We start from the raw sequence: 27,843 nt of genomic DNA on the forward strand, positions 1-27,843 counted from the left end.
TATAAAGGGAGGGATATTGTTGGGCAAGAGGCACATCCCCAAGCCACGTATCCTCCCAAAACCTTGTCGCTAATCCATTTCCGACCTTAAAAACGCCTCGCGAAAAGAAATCTTGCTTAACCCTCATTAAACCCTTCCGTAATTGCGAATCCGTAGGTTTAGCTTCTACCGAGCTAAAGTCTTATTCCGAAGATATTTATTATGTAACAATTGTTGCCATACACCATCTTCTAAGTAATTTAAACAGCCATTTGCTAAGTAAACACTTATTTTTTAGCTCAAGTACCTCAATTCCTAAACCCCCTTGATCCTTAGGACGACAAATCATATTCCACTTTGATAGACGATATTTCTTTCGATTTTCATCTGATTGCCAAAAGAAATTAGACCGAAAGAAGTCAAGTCTCTTTCGGACCCCTTTTGGAATCTCTAAAAACGATAACATGAACATCGGTAAACTTGTTAAAACTGAATTAATAAGAACAAGTCTATCACCATAAGATAATAACTTACTTCGCCAAAGACCCTAATTTAGCGGTGAATCTATTTTCCACCGGATTCCATTCGATTTCGCAGAGTTCTATAGTGAACAGGTATACCAAGATATTTAATCGGTAATGCGCTGGCAACCCATAATTTGCATATATAGTTGCTCCATTTCCTTAGCTTTACCGAAACAAAAGAGTTCGCTCTTGTGAAAATTTATTTTTAGGCACGATAGTTGTTCAAAAACACAAAGAATTAATTTCATATTTTGCGCTTTTACCACGTCATGCTCCATGAATGTAATGGTGTCATCGAGCGTATTGTAGAATCGATAAACCTCCGTCAACTAAGTCGAAAGGAGACTCCCAACGTCCCCTTCTTCTTTAGCACGATTAATAATAATGGCTAACATATCCACTATTATATTAAAAAGAATAGGCGATAGAGGATCGCCCTGTCTTAATCCTTTTCGAGTTTGGAAATTATGGCCTATGTCATCATTAACACGGATTCCCACACTCCCCCCTTGTACATATTGTTTGATTCGGTCACACCAAATAGGATCGAAACCCTTCATACGCAAAACTTGTTGGAGGAATGGCCATTTAACCTTATCATAGGCCTTCTCAAAATCAATTTTGAAAAGCACCCCGTCCAATTTTTTCCTATATAACTCATGAACAGTTTCATGAAGCACAACTACTCCCTCAAGAATGTGTCGCCCTGGCATAAACGCAATCGAGTGGGCCTAACCACAGTATGAGCCACTTCAGAGATACGATTAGTTGCAACTTTGGTAAAGATTTTGAAACTAACGTTTAATAAACATATGGGTCTGTATTGTTGGATCTGCACAGCGTTTTCTTTTTTGGGAAGAAGGGTAATTACTCCGAAATTCAACTTGTACAGAGGTAATGATCCGCTTTGAAAACAAGCAAACAAAGCCATTAGATCACTTTTAATCACGTCCCAAAATTGTTGATAGAATTCGGCCGGAAAACCATCCGGGCCCGGGGCTTTATTATGTTCCATTTGCTTAATGGCTGCGTGAACCTCCTCCATTGAGAAGTCCGCCGTCAAAATAGCATTTTCATCATTAGAGATTTGAGGGATATCCTGTGTTTGGTTCTCAATCATTGAGAAATTATTTTCCTCCGGGGCACCGAATAGTTTCTTGTAATATTCCGTAATAAATACTTTAAGATTTTCATCCCCTACAATAGTACCCTCTTCTTGTTCGAGTTGGAAAATTTGTTTCTTACGATGCTTGCCATTTGCAATAAGATGAAAATACTTTGTATTATTGCCCCCTTCCTGAATATTCTTAACTTTAGCTCGTTGTGCCCATTTGGTTTCTTCATCAGACCTTAATTTATTTAAAGTATCATTCGCCTTCTTAAGCTCCTCCCTCTCCACTAACGACAACGGAGTACTTTCGGCCTTAATATCAAGGTCGTCAATAATACTCAGTAACCGCTGCTTTTCTTTCTTATATTTCCCACTAATATTTTTAGCCCAACCACGCAGAAAACGTCTCAAATGCCTAATTTTCTTCTGCCAAGTATGCATAGGTGATTTCCCCGGAGGAACCATATTCCATTCAGCTGCTACCATTTCATAGAAGCCATCCTGATGGAACCATGATAACTCAAAGGAGAATTTTCCTTTATTCCCAATATGTGCATTAGCCCCAGAATCTATCAATAGCGGTGTGTGTGGTCGACCGGAACGTGACAACGCCCGAACAGTTACCAACGGAAACTTTTGTTCCCACTCTACACTTGCAAGTACACGATCCAACTTTTCATACGTTGGAATCGTTCTCCGACTCGCCCATGTAAATTGCCGCCCCGACAAAGCGATTTCTCTCAGATTCAAATTCTCAATAATAGAATTGAAAATAAATGGCCACCGCGGATTGAAATTTTTATTGCTTTTATCCTCGGGCCGACGCAGGATATTAAAATCCCCCGCTAGCAGCATAGGTAATGGTTCAACATCACACATACGTACTAATTCGGATAGAAATTCGTGCTTATGAATATCCTGGGCCGCCCCATAAACGGGGACCAGCGCCCATTCATACCCATCGCATATAGACCGTAAACCCAGCTTAATACAAAACTCACCAGTATCAACCTTTTGGACCTTTAGTGTCGCCAAATTTATGCCAACTAAAATTCCACCAGACCTACCCTGAGGTGGTAGACAAAACCATGCGAATTCAAATCCGTTCGCAAGGTCTCGCAGGAAAGGTATACCAAAACTAGACCTTCCCGTTTCTAGTAGGGCGATGAAATCTAGGCGATAATCCCGAATCGACTCTTTTACAAAAAGGTGTTTGCCAGGATCCCTGAAACCTTCACTATTCCAAGTCATGCCTCTTAACCCCTCCATTACGATTTAGATTTTTTAATTATAATTCTGCTACTCCGTCTCACATTCGTCTTATCATAAGACTTGTTCTTCCGCTTAACTTTTGCTTTATTTTTAGGAACCAGCGCCACTGGTACATCTTCATTAATAAAACTCTCCTCATCATCTAAATCCTCACTTAAATTTGAAGCACGAGACACCACCAGACAGTGGGGTGCAAATTCTCCTGTTTCAATTATAGATTTTTTATTGTCTAGCATTGTTAAGGTCCGCTGGAGCTCATTATCTTTTAGCAACTTTAGTGATTTAAATTGTTCTTCACTTGAACCCCCTAGAGAAACCCCAAGTGCTCGTGCCTTCTCAAGAATCTGTGCATCAGACATCGAAAAAACAGTATCTTTTATAGGCGTGGACATACCGTGATAAGCATTGTCATCCCTCCGCTGAGCCATTAACATAGCTCTCTCCATTTGAGTAGCGTCGGAATTTGGCTGGGCCCGGATCCTTTCACTCGACCGTACACCCGAAGCATCTGTATTTTTTATCCCGCCAAAAGCAACAATTTCCTCATAAGAAAGACGTTTATTTGATGGCATATCAATATTTGATGCAAGGATAGCGGTATTAAGAGGAGAAAAAAACACACCGGTGCTCTTCATCACATGTGAAGTCTGTGCGTTAAATCCCCAGGGAGCACCTACCAATGGTGCGCATTGTGACTGCGGAAAACATGTATTAGGCATCAAGGGGGCCGCGACATACGGCGCCGGTGGATACGACCATGGCTGCGCAGCCAATGTCGCAACAGCGGGCGGAGCGACGGTGATTGGAGGCGACGACCAGGTGATCGACGTCGCCAGTTCCGCAGCACCATGCATACTGGGCTGCAACTGGGCCGGGCTGCTGTTGGTGCCATGCACCACAGGCCGCACCTGTAGCTGTATCGACGGCGAGCAGCCGAGAGTAACAGCGGGCAGCGACGGCGTAGTCTCCTCATCATGCACAGTGGGCAGAGGAGCATCGGCCGCCGGGCGCACCCCTTCGAGTACATCCGCCGTTGGAGAAACATGGGTAAGATTTATGTCATCATCACTGGATACTTCCGCAGAGGAGGACGGCACAAACTCGCCAGTCCCCGGACTCGAAGAGCAGAAAGAAAAATCAAGTTTCTTAGGACTAGAAAAAGAATTGTTATTCAACAATAACACATTGTCATACCTAGTCACAATATTTTCTTGGGCTGTCATATCCACCCAGGTATGGTTAAGCTCATCTTGTAATAACAGACTACCATCAAGTGAACCCAACTTTATCGGCGACATAGAAAGTGTGTTGCCCTGCGATGGTGCCGGTGTCTTCTGTTCATCATTGCCATTTGTGTCATTTTGGTCACCATTTTTCATTCTCTTAACCTCTCTATCTGGGTCATTACCGTCAGCACCCCCAGACCCATTGCCATCAAAGCCATCATCATCTTTGGGGACGTCGTCCATCACAGCATCCGCCATAGGCAGAGGATGCACTCCCTCTACTTCAAAACGAAGTCTGTAGAAGGCATTGTGTATCCTCAAGTCCAAACTAGCAGGAATAAGAGACGGATCAAGACAAACAATAAGAATCCGCAGTACATTGTTACTTCTTGTAAAAGCCATATCAATCTCTTTTGTTTTTCCAAAAATATCACCAATTGCCCACAGAGCCAAAAAATCATCAAGAGCCCTGGGAGGTAAATCATGTACTCGAACCCAGATATCCTCAGCCGTCCAAGCAGGCTCCACCTCTCTTTTCCAAAAATCAAAAGACATAGAAATCTGAGAATTTGGTAAATTATATCGACCAAAATGTTGCACTCTCACCAGATCGACTTTACTAGGAAAAGTCACACGGAAAGTGTTATCCTCCACCAATTGAACATCCCATTGATACGACTCATCAGGCACAATCCACTGAAGCTGAGCAATGATCTCAGGGACTGTAAGAACACCCCCTGAAATTGTCACTCTCCCCATCCTAGTATTCTCGATGCGCGGCCTAACAGATGCAGAAAGAGGGAGCTCCCAGAAGGAAAGGTCCTCATGACCAAGACCAAAATGAGCTAGCCGCGGACGAGGAGCTCTCAGTAACGCACAATCCTTAGACAGATGTTCAGCACTCTGACAATAATCACACAACGGAGTAATGCAGTCGTTAAGACAATGACCTGGCTGTTTACATCTGAAGCAATTGGGGCCCTTCTTCTTACTCTGCTGATTGTCTGCTGTCATCGCCGACGCAGCTGTCACCCCAGCCGCAGCGAGCGAAACGTCCTCCGCCCCAACTGCTCCCACCTCCACAGATGTCCCCGCAGCAGGCTGCTGTACCGTGGCAACAATAGCCGGCCTGGAAGGCAGAACTGTCTGGCGCAGACCTGCCGGTGGTGGCCGAACATTGGCAGCACCCTGGCGCGCCGCCTCCACCTGCGGTAAAGGGGCCGCGCTTGCCCCCGAACCAACAGCGCTTGGCCCCTGCTGTTCTGCAAGTTGGCGAGCTAGAACCACCGCAGCCTCCTTGACCAACTGTTGTTGCATAGGGGTCAAGGCGTTGGCAGTGCCTTGAGCTACATTATTCCGGCCATCACCAAAGTACCGATTATTATCTCCATACCCACCATACCTCCGATTGTTGAAGTTTCCTCCGCCGCCAAACTGCCGGCGACCATCACCACGAGTATTGCCATAAGCATACCGATTGCCGTTGCCATTGAAGTTGGGTCGTCCCTGACCCGCTCGGAAGACACCATCGCTGAACACATCAGCTTGGTGGTCTGCCCCATCATGCGAATTGTCACCGTCTCCAGCGGTTCCACTTGGTCCCCCTTGGAAGAAATTGTTTCCACGACCTCCATTGCCCCCCTCCCATCGTCCGCCACCACGGCCTCCAGGCGGACCGCGGCCCCTGTTCTGGCCGCCTCCACGGTGAGCCATGGCGGCTGCAGACTCGAAAGGTGGGACGATAGGAGCGACTCCAAAACGATGTAACCCTAGGAACGATGGTCTGCTCCTCGATATGAAACGCGTCAGCCGTCCAGGCGGATTAACCATAATCCGATGATCCAGGCCCATTTGGCCTCTACTCTTTTCCAAAAAAATAATATCCGATCCACAGCCCATGTGGCCTACTGTGCGATCACCATCATGAACCTCAGAATTTTCGAACGGGAACGGGAACGGAGAACGGAATCTCACCGGCGGTGACCCAAATCGACACTGCCGGTGATTCTTCTTACTCTCAAAAGAGGATTTCCTTTTCTTTCTTTGTATCAAGACCCATTCAGCCGCATCATAGTTTTGTAAAATAAAGGACGACGGAGACAGAACTGGCAACCTCAAATTCGTTCTCCTCGCCGGCCTTGAAGAAACAGCCGGACTCGTTTGATCAGATGTGGAAGAAGAAAACGTACCTGAGCGCAGAAACGTAGCCGCTTCCCGCTGCAGACGCCTCTTCTCCTCTCTTCGCAAATGGGCCGCCGATCCGCGCGATCCGAGCGAACGGTCCCCATCCTCCGGTACGTGCAGATACGAGAGGGAAGGAGAACCGATACTCCTCGCCTTCCTCGCCGGAGAGTCCTCGTCTGAACCTTCGTCTTCATCGGAGTTGGCCTCGTCCGCCCAGAGGCGCCCGAATCGCCCCCCCAACGTCCCTCCGCAAATTACGGACATCGGTTCCTGCATTCCGCGTTTAAAGAACGAATTTTGTGTTTGATTACCTGTTGGGCTGTGCTGATGAAAAGGCATGACGGCTTTTGTTTGTTTGCATGATGCTCGATGTGGTCACTGTTGACGTGTATAAGTAGATTGTGTTAGATTATATGTTTCGGTTAAGCTAGACTTGTAACGCAAGCTAGGGTTTTAGGCTTAGTCGGTTGGCTCTACTATTTATATCCCTTGTACCCCAAACAGTTTTGTATCAATTCGTGAGACATAATACAATCTTACATGGTATCAGACTAATCGATCCTGACCTATGGCGCCGCCGCCTAAGCCGCCGCCGCCGCCTGGTTACTTCGACCAGCACGCCAAGGCCGCCGCCGCCGCCGAGGCCTCGGCCTCTTCTACCCCTCCCACGGCTACTCCTCTCTCCTACACAGACACCATAGCCGATGTCACCCCCTTCATACCTATTACTTTAGATCTTGCCCAACACAACTACTACCATTGGCGCCACCTCTTTGAGGTTCACCTCGGGCGCTGCAACCTCCGTCACCACGTCGCCGCCGACGCCGCCCCTCGTCCTGACGACGCTCGCTGGATCACAGATGATCTCGCCATCATCCAATGGATCTACACACGCGTGTCCACGGAGATTTTCAATCTCGTTTTCCGTGAGGCCGCCACCGCCGCCGCCCTCTGGGCGTCCCTGCGCCAGCTCTTCCAGGACAACGCTGACGCTCGGATCAACAACCTCCACTCCGCGATCCGCAACACCCCTCAGGGGGACTCCTCGCTCAGCATCTACTGTCAGCGCATCCAGACGATGGCGGATGAGCTCCGCGAACTAGGCGATCCTATGCCTGATCGCCAGCTTATCAACATCCTTCTCCAAGGGCTCAGCGACCGGTTCAAGACTCAAGCGGCCATGATTCCCTTTATGCGGCCTCGCCCTTCCTTCGCGGAGATCCGGTCCCTGCTGCAGAACACCGACGATGACCTCACACGGCGGGAGGCGCGGCCTCACGTCTTCGCCGCCTCCACCCGGCCGCCCCTGCTGCCTACTCCTGCACCGGTAGGCCCGACGAGCCAGCCCACCGCGCGGCAGACCCCGCACCGTTTCCGCCCTCCGCCTTTGGCAGCCTCTCGGCGGGCGTCCCGCCCCAACTACAAGGGCAAGAATCCCATGTACCGGCCGCCGCGATCCGCCACTCCACCGCCGCCTCGACGCCGCGCGCCGTCGTCGCTCCTCCCGCTTGGCGCCGCCACCGGCGGCACCGACGTCGCGCCAAGACTGCCGCGCCGCCTACCCGGAGCACTGGCGCCCTCCTCATGATCCCTGGACCGGCATGGTTCGAGCTTGGTCCATGCCCTGGCGGCCCTCTCCGTCGGCGCTCCTCCGCCCACACGGGTGCTCGGGCGCCGGGTCTTCGCCCCACACCGGTTCCCCTGGACTCCTCGGCCGGCGCGCCCGCCGAACGCCTACCACGCCGCCCGGCCTACTATGACGGGGGATGCCATACATGCCATATCGGCACCCCCAGATGTTTCGACCTTCGCTTTGTCCTCATGCCGCTTTGCTCCAATCGCACCGCTGCATCAACCGACCTCCGCTCCTTCACCGAGCTGGGACCAATCTGCGTTCTTGCAGGACCATGAACAACTTTGCCGCCAGGAAACTTCGGTATGGACTGGATTTTCGATTCCGGTGCTTCTAGTCACATGTCCGCTTCTAGTAATATCTTTGTCAAATATTTCCACCACACCACTTTCATCCATAGTCCTAGGAAACGGCACTACTATACCTATATATTGCACCGGCCAAACCACCATACCTACACCCACCAAACAACTCCTCCTACGTGATGTCCTTATTGCACCCGCGCTAATCAAAAACTTAATTTCTGTTCGTCAGTTCACCCGTGACAATCTTGTTTCTATGGAATTTGATCCGTTTGGTTTATCTGTGAAGGACTACCAGACCAAAGCGGAGATCGCTCGGTTCAATAGCTCCGGCGACCTCTACACTCTCCATGGCGCCGCCACCCACGACCCACCCACCTCCATGGCGGCGTCCGTCGACCTGCAGCATCACCGTCTCGGCCACCCCCACAACGCTACCTTGTCTTCTATACTTAGCGAATTTTCAATAAATTGTAATAAGGATAGTCATAATACCTCCATGTGTCCCTCTTGTCAGCAAGGAAAACATGTTCGCTTGCCCTTTAGTTCCTCTACTACTGTTAGTACCTTTCCTTTTGAACTTTTGCACTGCGATTTATGGACATCTCCCCATACTAGTGTCTCTGGCTTTAAATATTATCTAGTCGTTCTAGACGATTTCACACACTTTGTCTGGACTTTTCCTTTACGCAACAAATCAGACGTACACACCATTTTCCTAAACTTTCACAAATATGTCGCCACACACTTCTTTCTTCCCATTAAATTTATCCAATGTGACAACGGCAAAGAATTTGATAACTTTCAAAACCGAAACTTCTTTCTTCAACATGGCATTCTTCTCCGATTTTCATGCCCATACACTTCACCTCAAAACGGCAAGGCAGAACGCTCGCTTCGCACAATAAACGACATCATTCGCACCCTTTTAATCCACTCCTCAATGCCACCGAAATTTTGGGCCGAAGCCTTACGCACGGCCACCTACTTACTTAACATCCGGCCTCACAAGTCCAACCCAAACTCTACACCATTCTACTCTCTTTACCTTAGTCATCCCAACTACTCTGAACTTCGCGTCTTTGGCTGTCTTTGTTTTCCAAACACTGCCGCCATCTCCACCAACAAACTATCACCTCGCTCCATTCTCTGTGTCTTTTTAGGATACTCTGATGAACACAAGGGTTATCGCTGCCTGGATCTCGTCTCCGGCCGCGTCCACATCTCTCGGCACGTTACTTTTTCCGAGCATATCTTCCCTTTCTCCACACGGACACCCTCCCAAACTCCCATTGACCCATCGCCTACCCTACATCATCCCATAGCTCACCCCGCTAGGTTTCCTCACCACTACACCGCTCCTACTACACCCATACATCCGCCTCCAACCGCCACCCCAGTGCCCTCCTCGCCTGCCGCGACAGACCCTTCAGCCGACTCCACTGCCGCGACAGCGGGGTCGGCTGCTTCCTCTGCCGCGTCCGCAGCTCCACCCGATACACCCATCTCCCCCGCCGCTCCTTCTCCACCTATTCCACCATCTTCGACGTCTGACTCATCCGCTGCGCCTGACGTCGTTGTTCATCCCACTCCACCTCTACCACCCCATGCTGTTCCTACCCAAGCTCCCACAAATGATCACACAATGCGCACTCGGGCCAAAACGGGATTTCACGTTCCAAAAAGGCCGTGTCTCAATCTTCATGCCACCACTTCTCCGATCTCCCCCATCCCTAAAACCTACAAAAGTGCTCTTCTCGATCCTAACTGGGCTGCCGCTATGCGTGATGAGTTTTCTGCTCTCATTCACAATGATACATGGCGCCTTGTTCCTCGCCCTGTCGGTGCAAATATTGTTTCTGGCAAATGGGTTTTCCGCCAAAAATTTCTCTCCGACGGAACTCTCTCTCGCTACAAGGCTCGCTTGGTTTGTAGTGGTTTCTCTCAAAGACACGGCATCGACTACGACGAGACCTTCTCTCCTGTTGTCAAGCCTAGCACTATTCGCACTGTTCTTAGCATCGCCACTTCCTCTTCTTGGCCCATTCACCAACTCGATGTCAAAAATGCCTTTCTTCATGGTGCTCTCCAAGAAACTGTTTATTGTCAACAACCTTTAGGCTTCGAAGACTCCTCTGCTCCCGATCATGTTTGTCTCCTTCAAAAATCTCTTTATGGTCTCAAACAAGCCCCTAGGGCTTGGTTCCAACGTTTTTCAACTTACATTCAAACAATCGGTTTCACTCCCTCTCTCACCGACACCTCTCTTTTTGTCTATCACACTTCCACACACACAGCTTATCTTCTTCTTTATGTTGATGATATCATTCTCACTGCTTCCACTAAGACTTTTCTTGATCATATTATTACACTGCTTAACTCTGAATTCTCTATGACTGATCTTGGTGTGCTTCACCATTTTCTTGGCATCGCTGTTACACGTGACTCTAATGGTCTTTTTCTTTCCCAATGTCAGTACATTCTAGATCTTCTCAACCGCGCAGGCATGATTGACTTGTCACTGCTCGTACACTGTTGACACTAGCGCCAAACTCTCTCGTTGATGGCGAACCATTCTCGAACCCAACTCTCTACCGTAGCATTGCGGGTGCACTACAATACCTTACTCTAACACGCCCAGAAATATCTTATTCTGTCCAACAAGCCTGCCTATATATGCATGATCCACGAGTTCCTCACTACAATCACATGAAACGCACTCTTAGATATCTAAAAGGAACATTAGATTATGGCCTTCACATAAACACCACTTCACCTACCAGTTTGTGACATACTACGATGCGGACTGGGCTGGATGCCCAGACACTCGTCGGTCCACGTCCGGACATCGTGTTTTTATGGGTAACAATTTGCTTTCCTGGTCTTCTAAGCGTCAGGTTACGGTTTCACGCTCGTCTGCGAAGGCTGGGTATCGAAATGTTGCACATGCGATTCTTGAGACGGTTTAGCTACGGCGATTGTTGGCTGAACTTCATCGTCCCATCCAAAGAGGCCACTATTGTTTATTGTGATAATATTTCAGCGGTTTACATGTCCACAATCCAGTTCAGCATCGGAGGACAAAGCATATTGAGATAGATATTCACTTCAGGAGAAAGTTGCTTTGGGCCAAGTTCGAGTTCTTCATGTTCCCACTACAGCGCAGTTCGCCGACATCTTTACCAAGGGACTGCCGACACAGCCGTTTCATGACATTCGTTTCAGTCTCAACGTGATTGAACCCCACGTTGACACTGCGGGGGGATGTTAGATTATATGTTTCGGTTAAGCTAGACTTGTAACGCAAGCTAGGGTTTTAGGCTTAGTCGGTTGGCTCTACTATTTATATCCCTTGTACCCCAAACAGTTTTGTATCAATTCGTGAGACATAATACAATCTTACAGATTGCCTACCCATTTTCATCAGTTTGGACTTTTGGTTCAAGTGGCTAGTGCATGAAGCTTCCTCTTGCCGTGTGTATCCGGCCTTCCGCTGCCACTTTGCCTCTTTACACGTGTTGACGTGTATAAGTAGATTGCCTACCCCTTTTCATCAGTTCGGATTTTTGGTTCAAGTGGCTAGCGCATGAAGCTTAACAGTCACCTTGCACCATGTATTGTCCATTTTGTTCTTATTGCACGTAACATCAGGTCGTACACACACTTAGAAAAAAGTAGCAGCAAAATTGTTACAAGCGGAGTAACAATAACTCAGTCCATAAGCCTACTTGAAGTGCTACTTAATTCATTGTTGTCTATTCCCATGGTTGGTCTTCTCTCTAGATACAAACTCGAAGTAATCGTCGTTACCTTTTCTCTACTTTCAAAACCTTTATAGAAACTATGCTTTCAAACAATTGACTTGTTCATGACACAATTGCTCTGAAACATACGATAGTTATTTCGCCCTCTTTGCACCACAGACTAGATCATCTAGAATGATAAAATAACAACATTTCAGCATGTACAACAAGCACGCACTATAGTCCCTACCTGTGAGCAGTGTTCATCACAATAAAAAAAATTATCTTGTGCTTCATTATACAGGAAATGATAGCACACATGACAGAGTTATATAGATTAGGTTCCACATCAACTCTGTTGCTCTCTTTAATGGCAACAACCACCTCCTTGACAACCAAAATTGTGTTGTTGAAGGCACACAGCTCCTCCATGAAGGATCCCCCTTACTCTTGCCACTGGTCAGTGACTTAGTAATTACTTTATCAGAACCATCAAGGATAATGTTCTCCATCTCCTGGCTACAAGAATACTCTATGTAGAGGTACCCAGAGGGTCACCAGACCACATTGCAAACTTGCAAGTAGCCATGCCAGGAGAGAGATGTTATGCATCTGAAAATAGTTTTCAATTAGCTTGTTCAGAAAACTCAGCATTCTCAAGGTGAGCCTAATATGGGAAGACAATGTGTAAGTTAGTCTTCAAAAGACAATCAATATAGCAAGAGGTCCTCTATAGCAACAAGTGAAATAGTGGTGCTATAATCAACCTTGTTGACTTGTTGTGGCCATACTAATTCTCATCCTCCAAGACTATGGTGCATTACTCACTAGCTGGCTCCAGTAAGGTCTTTAAGTTTGATCTCACTAACCCACCTCTGACTCCACATTCTAAGATGATTGCGCACCTGCATACTAGTTGATACCTCAAGGACTCCAGTCCACATCTCCTTTCAATCTTTGTCCGTCCAGATCCCACTTACAAATTGGAGTAGCAAGTTAAAGGGGTCATGATTGCACATAACTGGAGTAGAAAGAATTATTGTCTATGAACACGTGTAAGAACCTTATGTTAAGATACATCACTTTTTTTCACGTAGCCTGTAGCATCATGCTAGCATTTTGCCTATAATAATGTGCTAAGAGTCAGGCCTTAGTACACATATTGGCACAACCGCACAATTCGGATTTATGATCGCGGGATATGTCACCGCAAATTCCTCTGACAAGCACTGAAGACCACTGCTTAACTTGCAATATGCAAATACCAACGGACCGTTCCTCCGACCATAAATTCAACGCTGATGGCTCTCTTGCTCGTGAGTCCACCGTCTCCGCCCCGCCACGTCAGCCTGACATTGGGCCCCACTTGCCAGAAACTCACTTAGCCAGAGTCAAGTGCTCGATCAGTGCTTTTGGCAAAACTAGTGCTGTAGAAGTAGTGGTCTTTGCAAAAAACAAGCAACCTGGTGGTTTTTTGCAACCCTAGCCTCAATTGTGGTGGTTTTTTGCAATTTTCTCCCTCAATCGAGACCGAGCAGACCTCGCGTGGCGAGAGGCGACGCGAGGAGGAGCGGGAGTACGGCACCAGTCGGGAAGCACAGGAGAGAGGGGAAAAAAGGGATCGGGGTTCGGGAGACGTACGAAACTTTGTGAAGAACACTCCTCAACTCCTTCCGCGGAAAACGATTGCTGCCAGCGCTGTCTGTTACGCCTTCGTCGCTGGCCGCCGGCCGCCGCCGCGAGCGCCCTTTCGTTGCTGGCCGCCGACCGCCGCCGCGAGCGACCCTTGGGCGAGGTGTGATCGTGTGGAGGCGGATGGTGCGGAGGCGTGGCTGCGTGGGGGTAGGGGCGGAACAGCGGCCATGGAGACTGGATCTCGACGATCCAGGCACAGGTGTGACTGTTGAACACATGTATTCTGTCACGTCAATGTTAGTTTACCCAGTCATGTTTTACAGATGTTAGTGGCTGATATTTAGGATCGCACGATGTGCGTCTCTGTACTATAACTGTGTAACCTCTCGACATGCAATGCAATCACTACATTCTCTCCGTTCTGTTTGGTATCAGAGCCTAGCGCTCCTCCCTCCTCTCCCCTCCATGGCCGAAACCTCCCCCTCCTCGGCGACGGCCACCGTGCCGGCCACCAGCAGCTCTTCCTTCCCCAACCTCGACACAGACCCACACACCCCCCTTCCCCAAAACCGGTCAAACATGCCACGTGCTCCTCCAACTCCTCTCAACTTCGACGGCTTTGCCGCTGATCTCCCAGTCATCCCAACCACAACCGCCCCTCCGGCTCTCGTCTTCCCATCCCAAGCTGCTTCCGCACCCTACTCCCACCCAATTCTCGACGTTCACATCCACAATTACGTCAAGTTCCAAGTAGATTCCACCGGCGCCAATTTCTCGAAGTGGCGCCAGATCTTCAAGTTTCTTCTCACCATGTACAAGGTCCTCGATCATGTCACCGAGGGCTCTGCTCCTCGTGATCCCGATGATGGATGGCGGGCGGTCGACATTCACATCAGCCTCTAGTTCATGGCAACTCTCAGTGATGACCTGTACCGCCTCGTGCAAGCCCCCGACGGCCTGGCGTGCACCACCTGGGCTCGGCTCCATCGCTTCTTTCTCGACAACCAGTCCACCCGGTATCTCTTCCTCAGCAAAGCCCTTCGCACCACGACCCGCGGGGACATGTCCATCGCGACCTACGCCAGCCGGCTGCAATCTATCGCCGACGATCTGGCCGCCATTGGGCGCCCTGTCGACGACCAGGACCTCGCCCTGCAATTTGTTGATGGGCTCGGGCGTCGGTACAAGCTCCAGGCCGAGATCTTGAAGACTGCCATGCCCTCCTTCGCGGATGCGACATCGCGTCTGCAGCTGGCCGAGGCGTCTGGCGATGACGACAACGGCGCGCAAGTCTACGCCGCCCACCACTCCGGTCCGGTCAACACCAACGGTGGGCGCGGCGGCGGCGGACAGGGAGGCCAGCAGCCTCGGGTTCCCGGGGTCAGCCCGAACTATCGGGGGAAGAACCCTATTCCCGGCTTCGTCCACGGTGGCGGGCAAGGTGGCCCGCAGCAGCACTAAGGTGGTCACCACCAGGGCGGGCGCGGTCGTGGCTCCCAGGGTCACTCCTCGACAGGCCCTCGCGACTACGGGGGCGCGGCAGCGGTGGCAACGCCTCACACCAGCAGCCTTGGTTGGGTTATTTTGCGCCCGTGGGCGCGCCATTCCCTCCCACTCGACCCTCCTGGATACCTCCGAACGCCGCTGGTGTGCTTGGCCCTCGGCCAGGCCCGCACTCCCAGGCGTACCCCGTCATGTACTCTAGCCACACGCCGCCGCCTTCCTACTCCGGGCCACCACCATCTGCCCCGCCATACAGCTTCGACCATGCCGCCATGATCCACGCCGCCATGAGCAACGGCCAGTACCAGCAGCAACCTGAATGGATCGTGGACTCCGGAGCCTCATCGCACGTCACCGGTAAGACGGGTAACTTGACCTCTTCTCACTCCAACTTAGGCAGTAATTCTCGGTATATTATTGTTGGCAATGGGTCGAAACTTCCTATTCTTGCTGTAGGGTCTGTCCAGATATCATCCCTTCCCCTCCTTCTTCAAAATGTTCTTGTCTCCCCTCACATAGTTAAAAATTTAATCTTCGTCCGCCAATTTACTCGTGATAATTTTGTCTCCATTGAATTTGATCCGTTTGGTTTTTCCGTGAAGGACCTACCAACCAAGACACTTCTTTTTCGCTCCAATAGCGACGGCGATCTCTACCCCTTCTTCGGCACCAAGACACCTCCACACGCCGCCTACATCACCACCACCGGAGACCTATGGCATCAGAGGCTCGGCCACCCCAGCAAAACATCATTGTCGCATTTACCGTTAGATTTTCTTTCCACATGTAATAATGTAGCCGCTAGAAGTTCCCCTCTATGCGAGGCATGTCAACTTGGTCGCCAACCACGCCTCCCCTTCCCCACCTTCACATCTCGCACCTCCGCTGCTTTCCAACTCATTCATTGCGACTTATGGACATCCCCCGTTGTTAGTTTCTCCGGCTACAAATACTATTTGGTTGTACTAGATGATTTTACTCATTATTCATGGACCTTCCCCTTGAGAAATAAATCGGATACCTGTTCCACTATTCAGCGTTTCTTTCAGTTTGTTCTCACTCAATTTCATGTGACTATCCAATGCATGCAGTGTGATAATGGTGGTGAATTCCTCACTAGTGCCCTCCGTGATTTCTTCGCCAACCATGGTGTATCCTTCCGCCTCTCCTGCCCCCACACCTCTCCCCAAAATGGCAAAGCTGAACGCCTTCTGCGTACTACAAACGATATCATTCGCACACTCCTCATACACGCCAACCTCCCCCCTCCCTTTTGGGCCGAAGGACTCCACACCGCCACCCATCTTCTCAACCTTCGCCCCTCTCGCGCCATCTCGCATAACACACCTCACTTCCTCCTCTACGGCGTTCACCCTGATTATGATCATCTTCGTGTTTTCGGGTGCTTGTGCTACCCCAATCTCTACGCCACCACGGATCACAAGCTATCTCCTCGCTCCACACGGTGTGTCTTCCTCGGTTACCCCCGTGAGCACAAGGGCTACAGATGTCTTGACTTGCAATCCCGCAAAATTATTGTGTCTCGACATGTTATTTTTGATGAGGGAACCTTTCCTTATTTTTCTGCTGATTGCAGCTCGCCAGCCACAGAGAATCCCGCTCCAGACCCGCCTGACGCGATCTCCTCCGGGGTCCGAGTCTCCTCGTACGCGCCAGCCAATCCGGCTCCTCCACCTGTGCCTGCTGGCCCCGCTGCTCCACCTGCCCCGCGCCCCACACGGCCCACCCCTGTCCCCGCCCAACCCACCACGCCACCCATCGCAATCAACACACCCTTCCCCACGCGCACACCCCCGACAGCCTGGCCCACCAGCAGCTCCACGCCCCAATCATCGCTCGCCCCCACTCCCTGGCCTCGCACGGACGTAACCGCCCCGAACCCTGCATCGCCTGCGCTGTCCCCTGCTGGCACTGATCCCACACCCGCCTCGTCTGCCGTGCCGCCCACCACGCGCGTCCAGCCACAGCCTCTCCCACCCAAATCAATAAAGATACAGCCACCCGTAAATCAACGCAACATGCTTACCAGGGGGAAATCTGGGTATTTCATGCCTAAGCAATCCTTCGCTCTCACTTCTTCCACCACAACCATCTCTCCCATTCCAGCCACTTATCGATCAGCTTTGAAAGACCCAAATTGGCACAATGCTATTGTAAGGGTACATTGCCCCTATGTGTGGTTTTGGTAATTAATGACAACCCCTATGGACTAATGTTTTCATTGAGTTTATATGAAGGAATATTCCATAGGTACTACTTGCTCTCCATGTGTTGGATTCAAGTATGGATGCCATGAAGATAAAGGTATACCTTGTGTATTGGCATCAAGATCATCGGTATGAAGATATATATGTGATATGATCAAGAGGAAGAAATAAAGATGGAGTTCTTATGTGGAACTCAATATTAGCCATGCTCTATCTTATGTGAGTATGAGAAGATACAAGGTTGAGTTGGGCAAGTTCAAGATGAGCATCTTGAGTGGATCACATGCTTGAAGCTTGCCGTCCATTTGGTGATAATGGACTAGTGAAGATATGCATCAATGAAGCTTTCCCATCATTGTGTATGGGGGAGCATTTGTGAGTATACACAAAGCGATAATGATCAAGTGATGGGATGCGCAAGGCAAAGGTATGACCTTGATAGGTTTTCCTTTTACCGGTCTCGAGGTGGTTGATGGGAGACCGGATTATAGGATAGAAGCCGCACTATTAAGAGGGGCTTTCGGTTGGGTAACTTGATCACATCGTCTTAGGGAGCTCAATCCTTTGCATACTTTGCATATCCCTATTGCTTCTTGGTGTTTCTCTGTGTGAGGTTCTTGAGCTTGTTGCTAGCTTTACAACAAGCCCAAGTTCATCGAAAACGGAATCCGCATGCATCTTCTATTGCGTTTTCGAGTTTGGACGTCTTCACCGTTTCTTGACGGTGGGAGACTCCCTCTCTAAAATCATCTAAAAATGTTCTGTGAGGAGTCTCCATATTTCCAGTTTTTGTTGGGGTTCTATTCGTCGTTATCTTTCCAACAAAATTGGTTTCATGTCAATCGGAGTTCGGGAGCATTAGTTATTAAAGAAAAGGAAAAAGGAGAAAAGAAAGAAAAAGAAAGAAAAAAAAGGGAAAGGAGCCGGCGGCGGGCCAAGAGCGATCGCTGGCCACCCGATCAAACCGGCACGAGGCAGGTGCCATCCGGCGAGTCCGTGGGCTGGCAGCCGCCCATCCGGCCAAAGACCCGGTTACCAACCGGCCCGCCGGCCACCCCGGCCGGACCGGAGCTCTGGCGGACCCAGGCCACACCGCCACGCAGCCCACCCGCTTCGCCCGCGCGCCGGCTGTCCGCCGCCACAGTCTGGCTGCCCTCGCCCATTCTTTGAGCAGCCAGACCAGAGCCGCCGGCCTCCTCGGCGCTGGTCGGTTGAGCGCCGGGCAACTTTTTAGAGCAGTTTTTTTGCCCGTTTTCTTGTCTTTTTTCCCCCCAACAGTTTTATTTGCTCCTAGCTATAAATAGACCCTTCTTCCACCTTGAGCAACTAGTTCTTCCTATTCTCTCTCCTCCATTGCTACTATTTGAAGAACTTGCTCTCCCCCTTGATTCCTCCAACCATTCTTGCTCATATTTGAGGATTTGAGAGAGGAGATCTAGATCTACACTTCCACCAAACCATTTCTTCTCTAAGTGAGGGAATCTCTTGGGATCTAGATCTTGGAGTCTTTGGTTGACTTTCCCCCTTGTTCTTCCTCTCCAATCTCATCCTAGCATTTGTTGCTTTGGTGGGATTTGAGTGTGAAGGACTTGAACACCTTCGGTGTTCTTGCTTTGCATCATTGCATAGTGTTGAGCTCTCCACCACGATTTGTTCGAGTGAGAGACCGTGAGCTTGTTACTCTTGGAGGGTGACCTCCTAGTTGGCTTGGTGATTGGTGCTCCGGTGATCTCTTCAAGAAGATTGTGAAGAGGCCCGGGCTTCTCCTTCGTGGAGCTTGTGAAGTGGTTGTGGAGCTTGCCATCTCCGGAGCGGAGGAAAAGCTAACCATAAGGAAAGGGCAATTATCCTTCGTGGGTGTGGTTCGGAGAATAGGGTGAGCCTTCGTGGCGCGGGGAATCCTTCGTGGGACCTCCACTCCTCCAAACGTGACGTACCTTGTTGCAAAGCAAGGGAACACGGGAATACATCCTCGTCTCCGCGTGCCTCGGTTATTTCTATACCCGAGCTCTCTTTCCTTGTGATAGCCTTCGTGCTTGAAGTACATATATCTTGCTATCACTTGTGCTACATATATCTTGTGCCTATCTTGCTTAGCTCTAGTTGCTATTGTTACACTTAGTTGAGCTTAGCATATTTAGGGTTTGTGCTTGTAAACTAAACGATAGTTTAATTCCGCATTCATACAAGACAAATCCGCAAGAGTTTGTAATTGCCTATTCACCCCCCCCCCCCCTCTAGGCGACATCTCGATCTTTCAGCTATGCTTGATGAATTTACTGCACTAATGCAGAATGACACTTGGTCTTTAGTTTCTCGTCCTGCAGGTGTCAATGTGGTGACCGGCAAATGGATTTTCCGCCATAAATTCAACGCTGATGGCTCTCTTGCTCGTTACAAAGCTCGATGGGTCGTGCGTGGTTTCACACAGCAGCACGGTGTTGATTATGATGAGACCTTCAGTCCCGTTGTGAAGCCCGCTACTATTCGCCTTGTGCTTAGTCTTGCCACCTCTCACTCATGGCCTCACTCATGGCCCATTCATCAGATGGATGTCAAGAACGCCTTTCTCCATGGTGATCTCCAGGAAACGGTATATTGTGAGCAACCCTCTGGCTTTATTGACTCCTCTCACCCCACACATGTGTGTCATTTGCGCAAATCCTTGTATGGTCTTAAACAAGCACCGCGCACTTGGTTCCATCGCTTTACCACTTTCATCTCTTCCATTGGTTTTTTGGCTTCCAAGAGTGATTCCTCCTTGTTCATCCTCAAACATGGCTCTTCTCTCGCATATTTGCTTTTGTATGTGGATGACATTATTCTTACCGCCAACACCACCACTCTCCTTCACTCCGTCATTAATTCTCTTAAACGTGAGTTTTCTATGAGTGATCTTGGAGATATTCATCATTTTCTTGGAATTAATGTGCACCGCACGGGGGCTGGTCTTTTTCTCTCTCAACAACAATATGCCTTGGAAATTCTAGAGAGGGCCAACATGCTTAACTGCAACCCCATACCCACACCCATAGACACCAAATCCAAAATCTCTGCTCATGATGGTTCTCGGGTGAGTGATCCCACACTTTATAGGAGTCTTGTCGGTGCTCTCCAATACCTCACCCTCACTCGGCCCGATATTTCATATGTCGTTCAGCAGGTGTGCTTATTCATGCATGATCCTCGCGAGTCTCATCTTCAGCTTGTCAAGCGCATCTTGCGCTATGTCAAAGGGACATCTCATTTCGGCCTCCAGTTGCATCGGTCTTCCACCCATGAGCTCGTTGCCTATTCCGATGCAGATTGGGCCGGGTGTCCTGACACTCGCAAGTCTACATCGGGCTTCTGTGTGTTTTTGGGCAGCAACTTGATCTCATGGTCCTCTCGTCGGCAGCACACAGTGTCCCGATCCAGTGCCGAGGCCGAATACAGGGCGGTGGCCAACTGCATTGCTGAATCCTGCTGGTTGAGGCAACTTTTGCATGAACTACACCATCCTCCATCCCGGGCCACCATTGTATATTGCGACAACATAAGTGCTATGTACATGTCCTCCAACCCGGTTCAGCACCAACGCACCAAGCATGTCGAGATAGATCTTCACTTCGTTCGTGACAGAGTCGCCCTTGGAGAAGCTCGCGTTCTTCATGTTCCCACGAGTTCTCAGTTCGCCGACATCTTCACCAAGGGGCTGCCTACCAGTGTGTTCCAAGACTTTCGTGCCAGCCTTAACGTCGCTTCCAGCGTCGTTCCGACTGCGGGGGGCTGTTGAACACATGTATTCTGTCACGTCAATGTTAGTTTACCCAGTCATGTTTTACAGATGTTAGTGGCTGATATTTAGGATCGCACGATGTGCGTCTCTGTACTATAACTGTGTAACCTCTCGACATGCAATGCAATCACTACATTGACAGCGTCGTGATTTGGGGAAGAGGGGCCTGAGGTTGACTTCCCAATAGCTGAGGGGTCAAATTGCAAAGTTAGGTGGGGCTGTGGGGGAACGAGGACGAATCGACGAAGGGCGCGACGAAATGAACGACGTACCATGAGGTGGATTGACGACGGAACACGTCCGTGTTTTTTAAATAGTACTCCCTCCATCCCGATTTAATTAACTTAGGGAGGGGAAAACGTTTCAGAAAAGGTAAATTACATTTTCGTCCGAAATATTTTGAAATCTTTACATCTCAATCCACCTGTCCGCTTAGATCTAGATACATCCCGCTGGTACCCAGCACCTCCGCTCGCTGATGGATCCCAGCTGCTAGCTAGCTGGGATCGATCCAGCACCTCCTCCGCTCGCTAGCTGGGATCGATCCAGCGCACCTCCTCCGCTCGCTAGCTGGGATCGATCCAGCGCACCTCTTCCGCTCGCTGGGATCGATCCAGCGCCTTCGTCCAGCTCGCCAAGATCGCCAAGCTCGCCAGCGATCCGAGCTCGCTGGACCTCAGCATCAGCATGCTGCCGGAGCAGCACCTCCGCCACCTGCCTCCGCCTGCCGCAGATCACCCCGCCATGTTCCAGCTCGAGATGCTGTCGGAGCAGCAGCAGCTCTGCCACCTGCCGAGTGGTGACTCCGCCAACCACCTCCGCTTGCTTCAGCTCACCGCGCTGCCGGAGCAGCAGCTCCGCCCGCCGCAGATCACCTCACCTTGCTCCAGCTCGCCTTGCTGCCGGAGCGGCAGCAGCTCTGCCACCTGCCTCAGAGTGGTTGCTCCGCCAACCACCTCCGCTTGCTCCAGCTCGCCGCGCTGCCGGAGCGGCAGCTCCGCCACCTGCCTCAGATTGGCCCCAAGCTTCAGTTTCTACAGTATCTTCTTCCTCAACACCTGGCAACTCCAGTTCCAGCAGGTTAGCCCCAAGCAACTCAAGTTATAATTTGAAATGGCAAGCTTGCATCATCTAAGGGCATAAACACGAAACAAGTGCTTGAAAATTGTCCTAATATTTTTATGGTTTACACATATGCAAGGCAACAAGACTAGGAGTAACTGAGAAAATACTTTGTTTATAGAACAAGCATCTTTGTTTTCAATTAATTTTCAGTTAAGTTTCACAAAATTCAGCTTAACACAAATTATCTACAGCAGTTCAGTACTCCATCACAAGGGAAAATATGGAGTACACAAGCAAATTTCAGTTAACCAAAACAAGCAACAGTACATGTGAGCTAAATCCTGCACACCTGAGAGTGCTCAACAGTGTCACGACGGACACAGAGTGCCATGCTCATGTTCTAAAGTTCAAATCCAAGTACTAAGCTCATGGATCATCTACAACAATTCATCTACAGCCATTATTTATGCTACTGCGTGGATCATCTAGAACAATTCACGGTGGTATTGCTAAGCTCATGCTGAAACTTAACACACGGATCAAGCCAGTAAATTATGTTTGTCATGCAGTACTCCATCTTTCATCAAACCAGATGAAATATGCATGCCCTCCATCTTTCATCAAATCAACCTGGCATGACTGTCAATTCAACAAAAAGAACAACTAAGTAAACACCAGAATCTTTCAACACAGCAGTAATAGCTGCGGAAAATTTCAAACTAGATTAAGTACCTTATCAAGGGAGAGAATTTTCTTCCATATGAACTTGCGCAGGAAGTCTTTGTAGGTGGACGATGACGATGAGCTGCGGTGGTCCGGCAACTGGCCTGCGAGACAGCACGTAATTCTTCGGTTACAGTGTGCAATGATTGCAGTTGCAGGGGAAATATGCCAAGTGATCATCAAAGTGACAGACTTGGAGCTCTGTAGCTTGAGGGGCAGCTGCGAGAGCAGCATTTCCCTGGCAGCGACGCTCCTGCTGCTGGTCACCAGCTTGAACCACTGGCTCTCCGGGTCGCAGCTGCTGTCCGCACTGAGGCACCGGCACGGGTTGGTGACCACGCTCCGGCCGTCGGCGCCGACGTCCAGGCAGAGCATGCCGGTTCCAGGCAGGCAGGCCGCTATGGCGACGAGCACGACGCCCGACATGGCCGGCGAATCTCACCCCTGCACAACACAATCAACACCAACAGAAACAATTGTGAGCACGCAAAAGATTGTAAAGAAAACAGCAACACGCACCATCAGCTCCAAGAACAAATCAGATTCGAGAGAGCCTAGACTCCACAAGGCTTACTTACCGGCGTGGAGGCACAGCATCGGGCTGTCCCGCAGGGTCAGCCGCCCGTCCTGCTGCGCGTACGTCCAACACGCCCTCCCGGAGGTAGTACTCCCCTGCAGCGTCCAGAGCGCACAGTCCAGGTTGAGGTCGGCGGCGACGGCGGCGGCGCAGCCGTAGTAGCGGTTGTCGTTGACGTTGCCGCCGCGGTTGTCGACGCCGAACTCGCGGAGGATGACCGGCCAGCCCTGGTCGAGCAGGTATAGCGCGCGGCGGGACACCCTGGCGCCGATGCGGGCGCACACCTCGTTGGGTTCCCCGACCTCTCGGGGTCCTTGTCCACCAGCTGCACGCACCCATCACCGCCGTCGTCAGCTCGCCGAAATCAATCCAGATTCATCACCCAATAAAGAAGAACACGCAGCAGCAAGCAGACAAGGTGCGTACCTGGACAGAGCGTCGTGGAGATGGAGATCCGCTAGCTGATCTCGCATTGCTGCCACCGGATCTGTGGAAAAGGTCGAAAAAATTCAACCTTTTTTCACGGATCCAGCCGCGTCGTGGAGATGGGGATCTGCTGGATATCGGTTGGAGAAGGGGACGGGGATGGCGAGCGGCGATGGGCGACGCTTGGTGAGAAGACGCGGAGGAAAAGAAGACAGGTAGGGCGACGGGGAGCGGCGGCGATGCGGTCCCGGCGACGGCCATGGCGATGCGGTGCGGCGATGCGGTGTCGCGAGGAGAAGGACGAGTACTGGTTGGTTAAGGCCTCACGGGACGGCAATTGTCACGACACGCGGACGGGGACGGAGCGGTGATGAGTACTCACAACGTGGGGGTTTTCGCAAAATTACAGCTGAGTTAATTAAAAAGGGATGGAGGGAGTAGAGATTTAATTATTTTTACCGGGAATGTCACGCGTTTTTGAATTTTTTTGAATATGTGACTATGTCGCCACCCGTCGACCGATCAGCTGAGAGCAAGTTTAATAGTAGAGCCAACTGTTGGCTATAAGCCAAGTGTCATATCATCTATAGTCATTCTAGAGCCAACATGTACAATAGTGAGCTATAAAATTGTACTACTTTATCTATGTATGGTCCACCATTCACTCTCACATAGTGCCTAGGAGCACGTGCTAAGAGCCCACTCATCTTCTCTCTCCTCCTCTCTCTCCTCCAACTAAGCAACAATATATTATTTTAATCATTGTAGCCAGCTAACTAGAACTTATTGTACATGCTCTGAGAGCCGGCCGATATGGCCGTCGGCCAGGCAGGTGGCAGGGCAGGTGAGTCTGGCCAATCGGTCTACCAGCCACCGACGGCAAGTAATTGGCCTGCAGCCACCGATCGGCTCTCTATCCCCCAGTGCCTGCATGATCACTGCACCAACGTGCTTAGCATTGCAAGTTCAGGTTTTAGTTTTTCCACCATTTTCTCCCGCCAACCGCTTTCTATTTAATTTCTCCCGCCACATTCTCCTGCCACATTCTCCCGCCATTTTTTTCTGCGTTCTCTATAAAAAGAGGCGTCGATATTGTTTGATACACAAGTACTCATACCTTAGCCACCATCCAGCCCCTATGGCCCGACAACAGTTGCCCGGTGGTGTCCAGAATGTGCAGCTACAACAGTAGGGAAGCTATGAGTTGGGCGTTGTTCCGAAACCTAAAAAGAAGACCGCGGTGTCTCAAGTTCCTCATGGGGTGGTGTCTCAAGTTCCTCATGGTGCATCTAAAAATAGTTTGCAATTAGCTTGTTCAGAAAACTCAGCATTCTCAAGGTGAGCCTAATATGGGAAGACAATGTGTAAGTTAGTCTTCAAAAGACAATCAATATAACAACAAGTGAAATAGTGGTGCTATACTCAACCTTGTTGTGGCCATACTAATGCTCATCCAGTCATCCTCCAAGTCTATGGTGCATTGCTCACTAGCTGGCTCCAGTAAGTTTGATCACACTAACCCAACTCCGACCACACATTCTAAGATGATTCCGCGTCTGAGTGGTTGATACCTCAAGGGACTCCGGCCGGTCCATATCTCCTTACGATTTTTGTCCGTCTAGATCCCACTTACAAATTGGAGTAGCAAGTTTTAAGTGGGTCATGATTGCACATAATTGGAGTAGCAAGTTTTATTGTCTATGAACACGTGTAAGAACCTTATGTTAGGATACAACATCACTTTTTTTTTCTTCGTAGACTGTAGATTCATCTTAGCATTTTGTCTATAATAATGTGATAAGTACACCTATTGGGACAATTCAGATTCATAGTTGCGGGATATGTCACCGCAAATTCCTGCTTAACTTGCAATATGCAAATTACCAAGGGACCGTTCCTCCGACCGCGCGGCGGTACAAGATAAATACTGCTCGATTATTCAAGTTCATGTATGAGACTATGAAAAATCAGGAGCACTGTTTGCTAACTCGCTAGTGCCCAGTAAGCCGTAAGCGTTAACATCAGCTAATCAACCTTACTTCTCTGCAGCTGCACGATCCAGCACCTGAAGCATGTCCAGCAGCTTCGGGTCCCGGAAATCCTCGATCAGTAAGCTCGCCCCCGCATCCCTCAGCACCTTCTCCGGGTTCCCCGTGGTCAGGCCAACCACGGCCACGCCAGCAGCGACGCCAGCCCGGATCCCCGACGCAGAGTCCTGACAAATCCAACAAAAAAGAAACGTTAGGCTTGTCGATACAACAAGGAGAAAGAAAGCAGACTTGAATCCTAGGTACATTCATGTGACCTTAACTACCTCAAATATGAAGGTGTGATCAGGAGAAGCACCGATGAGCTCGAGGGCCTTGAGATAGGGGTCCGGGGACGGCTTGGCTCTCTCGCACTCGCTCCCGATGACGAGCACAGGGAAGAAGGTGGTGAGCCCGAGGAGCGACAGCACAAGCTCGCCGTTCGCTCTTGGGGCGTTCGTCACTGCCGCGCGCTTCAGGTTGCGGTCTTCAATCCATTTACACAGATCCTGCAGGCCGTCTAGTCCTTTGAGCTCTCTTGCTGCCAACCTGCAAGAAAAGTTGAGCTTCAAGTTTTCAGAAAGGGCCAGAATAACTACAACATTTTTTCCTCTTTTATCTGACTACGTTATTGTCCAAAACTTGCAGAAGAACAAAGGCGAATTTTGGAGCCTTGTGCTGAAACTTGTCTACTACATGTCTGTATTAATGCAGAGGCCAGTGGTCTCATCCTCAAAAAAAAAAAAAAAAAAAAAAAAAAGTGTGTATTCGATCAGTGCTATATCTCAAGCAACAAATTCATTTAGAGTAATCGATTCTCAGTTTCTCACTGTTCTGTACAACATTCTAACAGTATTTAATGTTGCATAGGCCGATACGTATGCGCCGAAGGTAAGCCAAGATTGATTACTTTCTGAAGAGTGCTTCCTTCTGGTCCATGAACTCCATGGCCTTGTCGTGGTCGAGCTCCGGGAACAGCTTGCTGGCGAGGGCATCGTTGTGCCATCCGCTGATGTTGGCGCTGTAGAACTCCTCGGTGATGGGAACCCCGCCATTGAAGCCAACCTGCAGGGAAATTCAGACACGGGGGCTAATTAAAACAAGAACGGTGGAGGTCACAAGGTCGCTGCGGCGTCGCCGGCGACAGAGACGCACCTGCTGCAGCAGGTCGCGGAAGGCGAGGAAGTGGAAGGGGTCCGAGTCGCAGAGGGTGCCGTCGATGTCGAACAGGATGGCCTCTAGCGGCGCGAGCTTCTGCAGATCCCAGCTGCACGCACGCGGATTCAGGGCCTCAGACAGGGTAAACGCAAGCAAGAAGGCAGAGGAGAGGACCGGCAAAAGCGGAGTTCGTCCAGGGAAACGGAAGGGGCTGCGGAGCTGACCTGTCGCCGGCAGCCGACATGTCCGCTGCTACGGCGACGCTCCTCCGGTGGGCGCGCGCGGCGGGGTTCTTGTATCTGCTGAATCGGACGCCGGTGCAGCTGCTGATGCGAGGTGAGGATTGTAGTGAAAAAGTAGGGTTGCCGTTTGGTACCCTGGACGGTGGTTGGTAGAGAGTCTAAAAAGGTTGGACCAGCACGAACCTCAGGGCATGAGCAATGGAGGCAGCTGTCCAACTAGGCTTGGATAAAACTTTTGACATATGCATGCCATGTTATGGTCCCATTAATATGTCTTTCTCTCAAAAACTGATTTGGTTTTTCTCTTTCTCTCTCACATTTTCCACTTTATGGCTGAAGAGGTTGCCTCCTGATGAAGAGGCTGCCTCCTCATCCGAACCTACTTTGGACCACCCGAACCTAGTTAAAGGTGTGAGGCAACACTCCTAGGGCTATGCATTGGGCATGCCCTCAGAAGGCTCAGATTACTGCGAAAGATCTCCATGCTAAGCTCCACACCTACCACTA

General features: G+C 50.0%; 3 protein-coding genes across 3 annotated transcripts; all 3 read right to left on the reverse strand.

Moving 5' to 3' along the window:
• Window positions 1–2,219: 2,219 nt before the first annotated feature.
• LOC127334860 (uncharacterized) lies at window positions 2,220–6,626 on the reverse strand. The gene is made up of 3 exons (XM_071819582.1): window positions 4,081–6,626; window positions 3,509–4,002; window positions 2,220–3,394 (listed from the first exon to the last, which is right to left on the reverse strand). Exons 1-3 carry the CDS (start codon window positions 6,570–6,572, stop codon window positions 2,883–2,885), a joined length of 3,498 nt encoding a protein of 1,165 aa, XP_071675683.1. The 5' UTR covers window positions 6,573–6,626; the 3' UTR covers window positions 2,220–2,882.
• A 15,843-nt stretch (window positions 6,627–22,469) lies between these two features.
• On the reverse strand, window positions 22,470–24,170 carry LOC127310655 (uncharacterized). Its single transcript, XM_071823444.1, has 5 exons — window positions 24,065–24,170; window positions 23,485–23,808; window positions 23,100–23,350; window positions 22,916–23,010; window positions 22,470–22,822 (listed from the first exon to the last, which is right to left on the reverse strand). The coding sequence occupies exons 1-5, from the start codon at window positions 24,168–24,170 to the stop codon at window positions 22,804–22,806; spliced, it is 795 nt and encodes a 264-aa protein (XP_071679545.1). The 3' UTR covers window positions 22,470–22,803.
• A 1,564-nt stretch (window positions 24,171–25,734) lies between these two features.
• LOC127310648 (haloacid dehalogenase-like hydrolase domain-containing protein Sgpp) lies at window positions 25,735–27,475 on the reverse strand. The gene is made up of 5 exons (XM_051341304.2): window positions 27,319–27,475; window positions 27,092–27,203; window positions 26,847–27,001; window positions 26,224–26,485; window positions 25,735–26,124 (listed from the first exon to the last, which is right to left on the reverse strand). The coding sequence occupies exons 1-5, from the start codon at window positions 27,336–27,338 to the stop codon at window positions 25,945–25,947; spliced, it is 729 nt and encodes a 242-aa protein (XP_051197264.1). The 5' UTR covers window positions 27,339–27,475; the 3' UTR covers window positions 25,735–25,944.
• Window positions 27,476–27,843: the final 368 nt, after the last annotated feature.

The sequence above is a fragment of the Lolium perenne genome, chromosome 1, assembly GCF_019359855.2.
Source record: "Lolium perenne isolate Kyuss_39 chromosome 1, Kyuss_2.0, whole genome shotgun sequence".
NCBI classification, from domain to species: Eukaryota; Viridiplantae; Streptophyta; class Magnoliopsida; order Poales; family Poaceae; genus Lolium; species Lolium perenne.